This window comes from Arvicanthis niloticus, chromosome 6 (genome assembly GCF_011762505.2).
Source record: "Arvicanthis niloticus isolate mArvNil1 chromosome 6, mArvNil1.pat.X, whole genome shotgun sequence".
In the NCBI taxonomy this organism is placed as follows: domain Eukaryota; kingdom Metazoa; phylum Chordata; class Mammalia; order Rodentia; family Muridae; genus Arvicanthis; species Arvicanthis niloticus.
The window spans coordinates 43,237,805-43,250,802 of NC_047663.1; the positions used below are offsets into that span (position 1 = coordinate 43,237,805).

At 39.0% G+C, this 12,998-nt stretch overlaps 1 protein-coding gene across 3 annotated transcripts in view; it reads left to right on the plus strand.

Annotated features, from left to right (window-relative positions):
• The window catches only part of Nlk (nemo like kinase), a 125,971-nt gene that overhangs the window by 60,370 nt on the left and 52,603 nt on the right, over positions 1 to 12,998 (plus strand). For all 3 annotated transcript variants that reach the window (XR_013111171.1, XM_076936215.1, XM_034505392.2), the window contains exon 2: positions 4,942 to 5,071. Coding sequence is in view for 2 of the 3 variants with exons in the window: in XM_076936215.1 (XP_076792330.1) it covers positions 4,942 to 5,071 (130 nt within the window). In the remaining variant the exon portion in view is untranslated. The remainder of the gene's footprint in view (positions 1 to 4,941; positions 5,072 to 12,998) is intronic.

Below are 12,998 nucleotides of genomic sequence, written 5' to 3' on the forward strand. Positions count from 1 at the left end.
TGTAATTTACTGTTTGATAACTAATCTTTGAATGGAGGGGAATGTTTTCTCTGACATTGTTCTTTCTTTATATATATTTTAATGGTCCTAGAGCTTGACCCTAGGGCCTCATACATCCCAGGAAAATTGTCTATTACTTAGCTATAGCCCTAGTTGTTTTTTGGTTTTTTTTTTTTTGTTTTTTGTTTTTTTGTTTTTTTACTTGCTATTTTGAGATAAGTTTGTCTGTCTGTTGTTTTGTGTTGAGGACCGAGCCATCATGTGCCTAACCACACTCTTCTGGTGAGAGATATCCCCAGTCCACTTTAAGGGTTTTTGTTGTTGTTGTCTGTAAAGTTATCTTTTAATGGTTTTGTATTTTTCTTTGTTTGGATTTTTCACTCCAAAGTATTAATACCTAACTTTAGGAAGCCATAAAAGCAAGTGTGTCTTTGTGTGACACGCTTTGATTTTAATGGCCTGTTGTGACCCCTTCTTGCCCACAGGTGTTGAAATGCACACTAGAGAGAGGAATTATTTTCCACTGTGGCTTTGCCAGAAACCCTTCCTTTATTGCAAGTGGTTTCCTGCCCATGTAATATTCATAGGTCTGTTTCTAAGAGAGGACAGTGACTAACAGGCCATGAAAACTTCTTAGACTGGCCTGGATCATATTTACCCTCTGACATAAAGAGATTCCTGTTGAAAAAATCAGGGTGGCTACTTTCTTGCAGGCAAGACAGACTCCTCACAAAGACATTTGACAGTGACTGCATGTAAAACATATGCATGGAACTAATTTATGATCTTAAAAACAATTGAATAGTCTTCAGACCACAGGGATTAACGTAAAATGGTTCTTAGTTATAATTTAACTTCTCCAGCATTATTGGTTGGGGACTGAAGAAGTGTTAAACGTCAGGTGCTAGGCAAGGTAGATGGATCAGCAGGGAAAGGCTGTTGCTGCCAGGACTAAAGACCTGGGTTTGACACCCAGAGCCACACAGTGGAAGGAAAGAACTGACTCCTGCAAGCTGTCCTCCGGCTTTCACATACATTGCAGTTTGCCTTGTTTGTTTTATGTTTTTTAAGGTCTTACTAGTAAAAATACTTGAATATAATTATAACAGTCTGACAGGATGAGCTGCCTATTCCTTATCAGTACTCTTGGGTGTTTCACTATAGATCAGAGCAGCCCGGTGCCGTTTATTTAAACACAGAGTTACAGGATATTTGAGTTCACCTTGAACTCTTTCACTTAAAAGCAGATGTTTGCTTTTTCTAATCAATAATATCTGGAAGATGTGTGTGTGGTGGGGGATGAACATTTTCGTTGCCTTGGCTTAGATATCATAAAAGTATAAATTGATAATTTAAGTGATCATTGCATGTTTTTTAATAACGGGAAAGAGGTTGTTTTCTTAGGTATATAGCTAAATCAGATTCCAATAATCTAAGTAAAGAAAACATGAAACCTTTTTTGTTGTTGAGACGGGGCAGGAAGCTGAGAAGGGTTTAGTCCTCACACTAACACAGCTCTGTACATTATCACAGAGTGTACAAACTCACCTGTTGAAATTCTGATTAAGAACAACAGTGGGACATAAGAATAACTCTTGACTTACTATGCTTCTTGTGTCCTTGAACATGTAACAAGTACTAAAGTGAACCATGCATATTCTAGATTTGTCAAATTTTGCCTCATAGTTGCCTATTTTCTTAAGTTGACTTAATCTAGCTGTATGTAAAATTAACCTAAATAAATTTCAAAATGAATGTGAAAGCAGTAATCTAAATGTTTAGTGCTAAGTACAGAGATTCTGTTGTGGAAATGGAAGCTGTGTGGTGCAGTTGACAGACTAGTTGTGTAGGTAGCAAAACCTAGCCAATTGCTGATGACAGTGTAGCGTGAGTAGAATCAGAAGGACTTTATTTTGTTAATCCAAGTGGAAGCATTTTCATTATAAATTATTTGATATGAGTGGCTAAAAACCTGTATAAGAAAGATTAAGAGTGCCAGATTAAAACTATCAAATTCACATAAAAATGAATGTGGAATGTAAGTTTTGGGGGGATTCCTGCCAACCAGTTTAGTGATATTTTAAGCAACAGTTTTTAAATGTTTTTATTGGCATTTTGGTGCCCAGGAAAGTATTTCCAGGGATAAGCTTCATCTCTGTTCCTTCCAGCTTTTGGTATAGTCTGTGACTGAAGCAGATGTTTGACAATTTCCAGGTTCCCTGGAGTAAGAATACTTTTATTTTAAAGTAAGCACCACAGATCTAAAAAAGCTTCCTACTTTGTGGTTGTACTCTTTTGACAATCTCTTAAAAAATGGCTTGTGGGTTCTTCTGACATCTTAAAAATAGTTGAACGAGTGCCCTAAGTGCAGAAAAGGATTGATAGGATTTGGGCAGATGCAAAGAGGGGTTCTTTCTTACAACCTTTTAGTTTTCATCATGGTCCTTGAAAGAGATCAAGTATTGGATTTGTGATATAGCTCCATTGATAAAGTTCTTGCCTAGCATGCACAAGGCCATGAGTTCAATTCCTCAGTACCATATAAACCAGGTTGGTGGCATATACCTGTACTCAGAAGGTAGATGACTTCACTACTTAGCAAGTTCAAGGTGTGCAGGAAAGTCTCTCCAGAGATAAGTTTCATCCTGGTTCCTTCCAGCTTTTGTATTTGTTTGTGATTAAGTACTTGTGTGGCAATGTCCAGGTTCTCTGGATTAAGAATACTTTATTTCAAAGTGATCCTGGGCTAAGTGAGAGGAAGGAAGGAAAGAGGGAGAGAAGGAAGAAATGAATTAATAAATGCATCAAATATTTAAAACTTAGGAAGTTCTACATGTTAATATAGCAGGAATGCTTTTAGGAATCAACCAAGTGTGCCACTTATGACCTCTAGTATTTAGCAGGGACAATAGCTGGCCACTCTGTGAATTATAGTTCTAAAAATGACTCCCTTTTTCCCAAAATAAGAAAAGGTGCCATAAGTGTCTGTTATCTCTGTAGCTGTGGAGCCTCATTAACAGGTGCAACTAGAAGAGCCAGGGAATTGCCACACAGAAAAACTAAGTACAGCAAGCCTTTTGAATAACAGATCAAATAAAGGAGTCCCTACATTGTTCTCCCAGGGTTGTCTGTTCCATGGTTGCCTGTACGTTGCTGTATTGTTTCTGCTGAAGGGAAGCATCTGCTACCTCAAGTTAAGAGAACATACTCAACATGGCATGAATCCTGCACATTAGTCAAAGTTAAATTGTTACCAGCCACAGGCTTGACTGACTTCTTCATGAATAATAGAGTAAAATGCTGCTTTGTGAATTTTACCTTAAAACTTACGTAAGATGCAATAGTAGCCTTGAGTCTGTATAAGTGTTTACAGTGTGAGTTCACCAAAAAGCAGCTTACCTACCACAACAGGATGACCAGTAGTAAAACAAGTCTGGCTAGGAAGAAGAAGTATATGAAGCCCTTAAAGATACTAAAACTATCAAAGTTCCATTTGTCAACCATCATAATAACAATTGACTTAGGTAAAAATTATCACTGCATTGCTAAAATTCAATGTCTGATGAGGAAAGGAGACCCCTCTTCGCAATAATAGAGGCATTACCTCATGCCTCCTAATATGGTGTCTTCCAAAGGCAAGTCTTTGTCAGAAGTGTATTATCTGACTCTAATGGGAAAACACCAGAGGAAAACACATCGAGGGACAATCTACAAAGTGGCTGCTGGCCTGTATTCAAACGTGACAGCAGCACAAAGACATAAGTAGCTGTTCTAGCCTAAAAGAGCCTGAACAGACTTGAATACAGAGTTTGATCTGTTTTCTTCTACTGGATATAGAGGTGCTATATTGAAACAGGGGAAGGGGCTTTCAGTTACTAGTCTGACTGTAACTTATGCTTGCTTTCTTCTACTTGACTTTCAGATTTTATATGGATTTCAGCACATGGGTCTCAGTTTTAAGAGTCTGGGAGAGGTGATGAGAGCAAGGTCTAAAAGTGATCAGCAGGATTCTAACCTGCGTGAGCAGAGCCAGACGGAAGCTGCAGCTCATGGACATCAGCTGCCAAATAGCCAGTTAGGACTTAAAGCATTTAGTTTAATCTATATGGATTGAATCGTCAGGAATTTCACAGGACTGTTTCAAAAATGAGATACAGTGCGGGGACTTGGTGGTGCAGGTGGTTAGAAGACTGAGGTGAAAGAGAGTGCTGAGCTGTCAAGGAGACTGGAACCATTAGGACAAGTCAGGCAACAAGAGCTTGGAAGCAAAGAGCATCACCATTGAGGACCCAGAGGATCCCCAAGCTAACACTGAGCCTTCGGGGGAAGGGAGCATCACTGTAGGAACTACAGATGTGCATCTCTATGGAAGGCCAATCTATATAAACTGCATTCAAATATCTCTTCAATGTTGAAAATGGTTCTGAAAATAAAATATGACAGGATTTTTATTGACCATGTTGTCCTATGCTGTTGCTTCCCTGGGTCTTCAAAATAGCTTTACTACTGATATTCCTACCTCAGGTGGATTAAGTGACCCTCTAGAATAGTGGTAGATATGTATATGAGGTAGGGAGGGAGAGGGAGGGGAAGGGAGAGAGGATATAGGAGCTCTTTGAGGTAGGGTCTCCCTCAAACTCACCATCCTCCTGCCTCAGCCTCATATTAAATGCTAGGATTATAAACCAGTGTCACCAAATTTGGCTTCAGATCAAGTTTTCTTTAAGAACATGACAGATGAATTGGGTGGTTAGACATTATCTTTGTATGGACTCTTGTCATCTTGCACACTGAAGCCTAAACTTAGCATTATTATGTAGATTTGATATTGAGTGGTTTAAGATACAAAATATTTGTCATGATCTCTGAAACATTGGAGACTAAGGTTTAGAATTGATTTCTCTTTTTCCCTTCCTTTCCCCCCAAATATTGCTTCTTTAGGTCAGTAACAGATCCAAGAGATGGAAAGAGAGTAGCGCTCAAAAAGATGCCCAACGTCTTCCAGAATCTGGTCTCTTGCAAAAGAGTCTTCCGGGAATTGAAGATGTTGTGTTTTTTTAAACATGATAATGTAAGTGAAACTGGTGTTTGGGGGGAAACTATTTTCTAGACCTACTTCACTGACTTATTTAAGAACAACAGTGAGTTTAGGGGTATGGAATTCAGTTATAGTTTATGCCAAGCTCTGAAAGGCAGCAGCGTGTCTTGCTGAAGTGGTCACAACAGATTCTAAGTTATGGTCCTTCCTTGTTTTGCTTTTTTTTTTTATAGAATCTCTGTATGCTGCTTAGGAGACTTGCATTTTCACTATTAAGATCAATAGTCTACGGCTTCACAGTGTATTAATCACTTCAGAGTCCAGTATTGCAAAATTTGACTTGGAGGTTTGAAAATAAATTACACTCCACAATTAAGACTTACACATGATTAGACCCCAAATTAGAAAACATCACACACGTTAACTTCCAGGCCAGTTTGGAATTGCAGGCTGTACTCTATTTGTTGTTGGTTTTGTTTTTTGAGATAGAGATGCTCTATGTAGCCCCAGCTGTCCTGGAACTCAGATTCTGGCCTCAAACTCATAGAGATCCTCCTGTTCTGCCTCCAAGTGCTCCCCACACCTGGCTTGGATGTCTTTTTGATTCCAAGAATTTAAGCTACTAAGTTTACACCCCACCCCCAGAAAGGAACATATTTGTGGGGAAAACAGGTTAGAAAGAAACCATAGCCAAGACTAAACAAATTAGACCCTTCCTGTGAGTGAACCATGAACAGATTTAAGTGGGTCATAGATTTATAAACTGACAAATTAATATTAAATGAAGCAAAGCAAATGTTGGTATTTAGTTGAGGAATAATTCCAATATTCAGCACAAAAATAAAGCATAATTTTATATGAGTAATTTAAGTTAAGGAATCATTGGCCCTTGATTTTAAGTGTTGTGTTTTTAATCCTTTAATGTTTCGGTTAGTATGTAAGAAAAATTATTTCTCATATAAAGGCAGGATAGCCCTGGAGGATAAGATAGAGCTAGACTCCTCACATCTGTTTGAAGATACAGAGACTCGGAGGAAAAGAGGCTTACAGTACTTTGAAAGACATCTCAGCTAACCAGAGTTATATGCAGATTCATGGAAAGTTTACTTCCAGTTTGTTAGCATTGAACTGTTTTGTTTTCATGTGAAAATAACTGCCTCACTCTTCACATAGTACTTAACTATTTTAATTGCTGTAATTAAAACTATCAAAAAAGATTTCTTATGAGTCTGTGTACTTGATTACACAGAAACCGTAATAACATCAGCCAAAATTCCATTCTCACTTTAAGAAAGAAATTTGCTTAAGTTTATTTGGTTAGACTAAGACTATCATGCACATTGTGTGGCTGGCTCACTGGAAGCTGCTTGGCTTGACATGTTTTAACTTGCATTATCCTTCATAAAATCCCTCCTCTTTCCTTCTTTCTTTCAAGATAGGGTCTCATTCTAGAATAGGCTGTCCTCACACTCATGACAGTTCTCCTGCCTCATCCTCTGAGAGCTAGAATTTTAGGCATGAATTACATTTTTAAAAATTTTTTCAAAAAGTGTTAGCTGGGTAAGATAGGAGTATAGCTCATGGTAGAAACTTGCTCACATGTGCAAGGCCCTGAATCTAATTCCCAGCACTGGGGAAGTGTTTCCTTTTGTCCCCCCAAGCTGCTTAGCACTGGTGTATATTTGAGTTTCAAAATACCATTCAAGTTGCTGGGTTTAACTTTATTTGGGGGGGGGGGGGGTCGCACGTTTCAAGACAGGGTTTCTCTGTGTAGTTCTGGCTGTCCTGGAACTCACTTTGTAGACCAGGCTGGCCTCGAACTCAGAAATCCACCTGTCTTTGCCTCCCAAGTGCTGGGATTAAAGGCATGCGCCACCACTGCCCGGCTAGGTTTAACTTTATAAATCAAGATTCCTAGATTTTGGAAATATAAGTTAGAATGATGTCTAATGATCTCTAAGTTCCTTATTTCCTAACTTACCCTAGGACCACCCTAGCCTCAGAGAACAGACCTGCTGTACAATATCTCTTTCCAGTGAAAGTATCTATGATAAAGAAACATTTATTTCAAAGGAGACTTCAGAAGTTCACTTACTAAAGATCTGACTTCAAAACAAAACAACTGTGGTATCACAAGCTGTTGTTTGTCTTTGCTCACAGCCCATGTCTGTAAAGTCAGTAAGTTCTAGAGATGTCAAGTGCCAAAGTGAGTAGTGCAAGAAAGGAAGCAGACTTCTGAAAGCCGCACCATTCAAACAGCCAGTTCTGATGGGGCTTGTAAAAGGCAGCTGAGAGCAGAGCTAGGTGTACCCTGTGTCTCTTGATAGTTTCTGGTGATCTGCCTTTAGTTTGGGGAGGGTTTAAGTTTTCTTGTTTGCAAAATGGTCATGATAAAAGCAGAAATAACAGACTTTGAATGTGGTGGAAATTGAATTTTTTCATGATAAAGACAAGTAGACACAAACACTTTTGGAGCTCCTGTGCTCTATCAGAAGAGTGTCTGTGGGTTCTGTAGGAGCGTTTGAAGTGAGGAATAGATGTGAAGATGGGGAGATAGCACTGGTTTATTTATATGTAACTAGCTTCTCCTTTGTTTCAGATCTATCTCCAAAGTGTCTCAAGACCAACATACTTGTTATATGTAGAGTGCCAGTCTTCTTAAAAGGCAACTGGTATTTAATGTAGCTAAGCCACAATTGATTCTGAGGGAAAAACTCAGTAGCAGGTCACATGGAGGATCCAAAAGCTAGGTATAGGAGAACACACCTTTAATTTTAGTACTCATGAGGCAAAGGCAGGTAAATCTCTGTTGAATTCTAGGCCAGCCTGGTTGAATATCTCTAGACCAGCCATTGCTATGTAGTGAGGCCCTGTTTCAAACAAACAGACAGGACAGACAGACAAACAGACAAACAAACTTAAAAGACTGTTATTTTTGAAGGGGTAAAAACCAACTGTTTAATGCATACTGTTGATATGTGTCAGAAAGTATGCTAGATGCTTATGTACATTAATTCATTTACTTCATAAAAATCTTGCAAAATAGAACTGTTAATTCCACTTTACAAAGAAACCAAAGACTTAAGAGTTACTTCAGCGATCAGAGTTATTTCAGTGATCAGAGTGAAAGTTATTTCAGTGACCAGAGTGAAAAATCTTTCTGGCTCCAGACTCCATTTTCCCTACTTCAGCAAACATTTATTGTATATATCCTATGTGCCTAGGCTACATTAGCTTTAGAGTCTGTCTCTACCTGATTCAGGTAATTTAATGGCTTTCTCAACCCGATAAGTAGTGTGCTGAGGTGTTGTGGGATACCTGTCTGTGGTTACTCGATTCATTCTTTCGATGCAGGACAGTCCATGGTGTTTACACAGGCAGTGATGCTAGACAACCAAAACTTGAAGCATAAATCAGATTCATAGATTTCACTTCAGACTTGGAAATTGGAGTCTTTAGGGTTGAGGCCCAGGTATCAGTAAATTTTATAGCTTTTCAGATAAATGGAAGCAGCCACTTACCATGTTATTAAGGAAAAGTGAAAACTTGTGGTAGGCTTAACAAACTCAAAGATACTTCACCTTAAGATCTCTCCTTTACACAATGCAGATAAATTGACTGAATTGAGTCATAGACTCGACTGTGAAAATTAAAATAACACACCCTTTAGAGTAAATTAACAGGAACGTATCTTTGACTTTGAGATAAATGGTCACTACTAAAGCTGAATATATTATTCTAACTCCCCTTATAAGACAGGCAGATACATACATCTAGCAAAAGACTCATGAAAGAATAGGTCTGACAACTTATAATAGCAGGAAATTGAAAGTAAGTACACAATGACATATTCCTTTCACACAAAGGAGTATCCCATAGCAGTAAAACAGATGAATGGCTAATCCACTTAACAACATGAGTAAATCTCACAGGCATATGTGAATAAAGGAAACTGGACCAGCAAACAAGGTAGCTCAGCCTCCTGTGAAGCCTCACAGCCTGACTTCAGCCCCTGGGACCCACATGATCAGAAAGGATTGATTCCCATAAATTGACCTCTGACCCTACACATACCATTGACATACATTCATCCTTTTCAGATAAACACCAAATAAATAAATGAAAGTGTAAATTTTTTATTGTTTTTTGGGAAGGGGCAATGTATGCTTTGTTTTTGTTTTCTGGAACTCTCTCTCTCTAGACTAGGCTAACCTTGAATTCAGATCCATCTGTCTCTGCCTCTGCCTCCAGAGAGCTGGGATTAAAGGCATGTACCACCATGCCCAATTTGAAATTGTAATTTAAACAACAACAACAACAAAAAAAAAACCCAAACCTTCTTAAAAGCTGTACACAAAAGAGTATAACTTCTTTATTCAGTTTGTGTAAGATTCAAGAGTAAGCAGGTTGAATTATGATGACAGAAATGAGGGTTGTTACTGAAAGGGAAGGTAATGTCCAAGATGCTGAAATGCTTAAGTTCTTGATCTGGGTAACTTTTTCATGGCTGTATATGCCTAAAATTCATCAAATTATGCTCTTAGAATTTGTGTACTTTATTTTACAAAAGTTGTAGCAATAAAATAGTCTTTCTACCTTAAGAGAATACCAGCCATTCTTAAATCATTCTTTTTAAAATATATATAATTTTTATTATTTTTATTATTACAAGCATTAGTGTTTTGCCCGCATGTATGTCTGTGTGAGGGTGTTGGATCCCCTGAAACTGGAGTTAGAGACAGTTGTGAGCTGCCATGTGGGTGCTGAGAATTGAACCTGGGTCCTCTGCAAGAGCTTCCAATGCCTTTAGCTGAGACATCCCTCCAGCTCCTTTCCTTGACAGAGTAGAAACTCTTGTTTGTTTGGTAGTGAGTAGTTAGTTAGGTTTTTGTCACCCCCAGAACCCAGGAAGAGCTCAGCACTCTACCACAGAGTTAAGCATTAAATTCCTTGTCTTTATACTTAGACTTAAGATTATTCACCATAATTGTTTTACTGATAAAAAGACAACCAAAACTAAGCTACATGGTCACCATATAAACATTTTGCCATGACTACTCTTCTAATTAGGAATTTGATTTTTCGAGACAGGTTTTCTCTGTGTAGTCTTGGCTGTCCTGGAACTCACTCTGTAGACCAGGCTGGCCCCGAACTCAGAAATCTGCTTGCCTCTGCCTCCCAAGTGCTGGGATTAAGGGCGTGCGCCACCACTGCCACCATTGCCCAGCGGCGATTAAAATTTTAAAAGACAGCTTTTCACCAGGTCTTGAAACAGTTGAAAAATATACACATCTGGTCATGAGCATCATTTTTTAACAGTAGTAAAGTCTTGTGGAGTTTCTTTTGTTTGGGGGGTGTTTTGTTTGTTTTCTTATACAAAGTCTTATTATGTAGCTCTAGCTGGCCTGGAGTAGGCAACCGGGATGAGCCTTGTACTTACAGAGATCTGCCTGTTTCTTTCTGAGTCTCACCACACCTGACTACTTCTTGCTTTTTGGGGCTTTGGGGGGTGGGGGGGGATGTACTTGGATTCCATCCAATGCATCTTTACAAGTGCCTTTCTGTTTGCATCAAAGGGCTAATTTTTATTTGATTTCTCCAAATAATTGTGGGGTCAAGAGAAACTCCCGTCTGTTAAAGGAAAAGTTGCACATGAAGCTCAGTGTTTGAACTCCCTAGTGTCCCATCGAGATCCTTGGCCCTTTCTGCTGGTCTGAGTCTGCTTTTGTCTGCACTTAGGTTAAACAAAGCAACAGGCAGTCAATAGCCAGGTGGCTGGGCCACTGTCTGAGTTGCTTGTGGCTTTTCTGGTGGGAGCCTCATCAAATATGGAATAAGAAAGCCTCATTCTTCTTAAAATTGGGCTGTCACTTCCCACTAGATAACCTCTAATTAGCACAGATGGATTTGAAGTGTAAAGTAGCTTTGTCTAATAGACACTGTCACTCTTTGTATCTGTTTTTCCCCAGGCAGCATGCATCTTGCTCAGGTAGAGTTGAGAGCCTGCCTAAAAGATACCTAGTAAAGTTCTGATTTCTAATCACCTTCCTCAAGCTTCAGACATTCATGTTAATTTTTTTGTGTGTGCCACAAGTAGAAAAGTTATACAAATTTGCTACACTGGCTGATTTAAGATTTTGAAATACGTAAAAATGAGGTAATTGTTTTCACATGATAAAAATTTTCTTTGAAGAAACTGGAAAATGTCTTCTGCTAATCAAAATTCTCACTATAAACATTTTAACTTAAAGAGAAATGTACATAATCCTTATAGAAACATCCAAACTATTTAAAGCCCTCAGTGTTTGGCTGGCTTTAACTTGAGGGAAGGCTTTTTTATTAAAGACAGTTATAATTGAAACCACTTTCTGTTTGTTTTGTCTTGTTTAACAGTGTTTCCCTAGCTGTCCTAGAACTCATATAGACCAGGCTGGCCTCAAACTCATAGAAATCTGCCTGTCTCTGCCTCCCAAATGCTGGGTTTAAAGGTATACAACACCCCTGCCTGACTTGAAAACAAATCTTTAGAGACAGGGTCTCACTGTGCAGACCTGGCTGGCCTTGAACTCCTTGCATAAACCATGCTTGTCTCAAACTCACAGAGATCTAACTGCTTCTGCCTCCCAAATTTTGGGATTAAAGGTGTGTGCCACCTACCTAGCAATAAAAATCTTGATTTAAAATTTTAAAATGTCATTGGAGAGATGGCCCTGCTGCTCTTCTAAAGGACCCAGATTCAATTCCCAATAGCCACATGGCAGCTCATAGCTGTCTATAACTCCATTTTCAATCACCCTCACACAGACATGTATGCAAGCAAAACACTAATGCACGTAAAATAAAAACAAATCGTTAAAAACTTTAAATAAGTAAAACTTTAAAGTGAAGAACACATGGTTGAAAAAGGAACACCTTTAAAGTAAACAAGGTTTCTTGCCCAATTAAATTGTAAAAAGAATGAAGGGGGATAGAAGAGAAATCTTATATTAAAATTTAAAGTGATAGAGACATTAGTCAATCATAATTTATGTCATTGTTTGAAGTTTTTTGTTTTTTGATTGTGAGAGAGAGGGAGAGGGGGAGGACGGAGGGGGGAAGGGGGAGAGGGAGGGAGAGAGAGAGAGACAGAGACAGAGAGATACAGGGTCTTATAGCTAGACACATTGGCAAATACCTTTAATACTGGACGGAGCCAAAGTGGTAGATCTCTTTTGAATTCAAGACCAGCCTGGGCCACATTGAGTACTAAGCCAGGCAGGGCTACATAGAGAAACCATGTCTCAAAAACCAAAAACAATCATACAGTGTCTCACATCATAGTCCAAGCTGACCTGATACTTGATTTGTAATTCAGTCCCTACACCACATGACAGTTCTCTTTTAGCCTCTCAAGAACTGGAAATAAAAACATGAGCTTTCACACCTAGTTGTGTGAATCTTTTTTTAGCACCTGCTTTAGGCAATATACTTTTTATTTAAGTAAGAAAATTGAGTCAGGGCTGGACAGATGGCTCAGTGGTTAAGACCACTGACTGCTCTTCCTGAGGTTCTGAGTTCAATTCCCAACAACCACATGGTAGCTCACAACCATCTATAATGGAATGTGATGCCATCTTTTTGGCATGCAGGTGTACATGCAGATAGAACACGCATACATAAAACAAGCTTTAAAAAGGAAGGAAGAAAAGGAAGGGAGAGAGAAGGAAGGAAGGAAGGAAGGAAGGAAGGAAGGAAGGGAACTGGCTGGGTAGTGAGTGGTTGCAGAAGCCTTTAGTCCCAGCACTCAGGAGTCAGAGGCAGTCAGATCTCTGAGTTCAAGGACAGCCAGGGCTACATAGAGAGACCCTGTCTTGAAAAACAAAGCAAAACCAAAAAAAGAAGGAAAGAAAAGAGAAAAAAAGAAAGTTAAGGGCTGGAAAGATGGCTCAGCCATCAAAGGCTAGGCTCACAACCCACAATA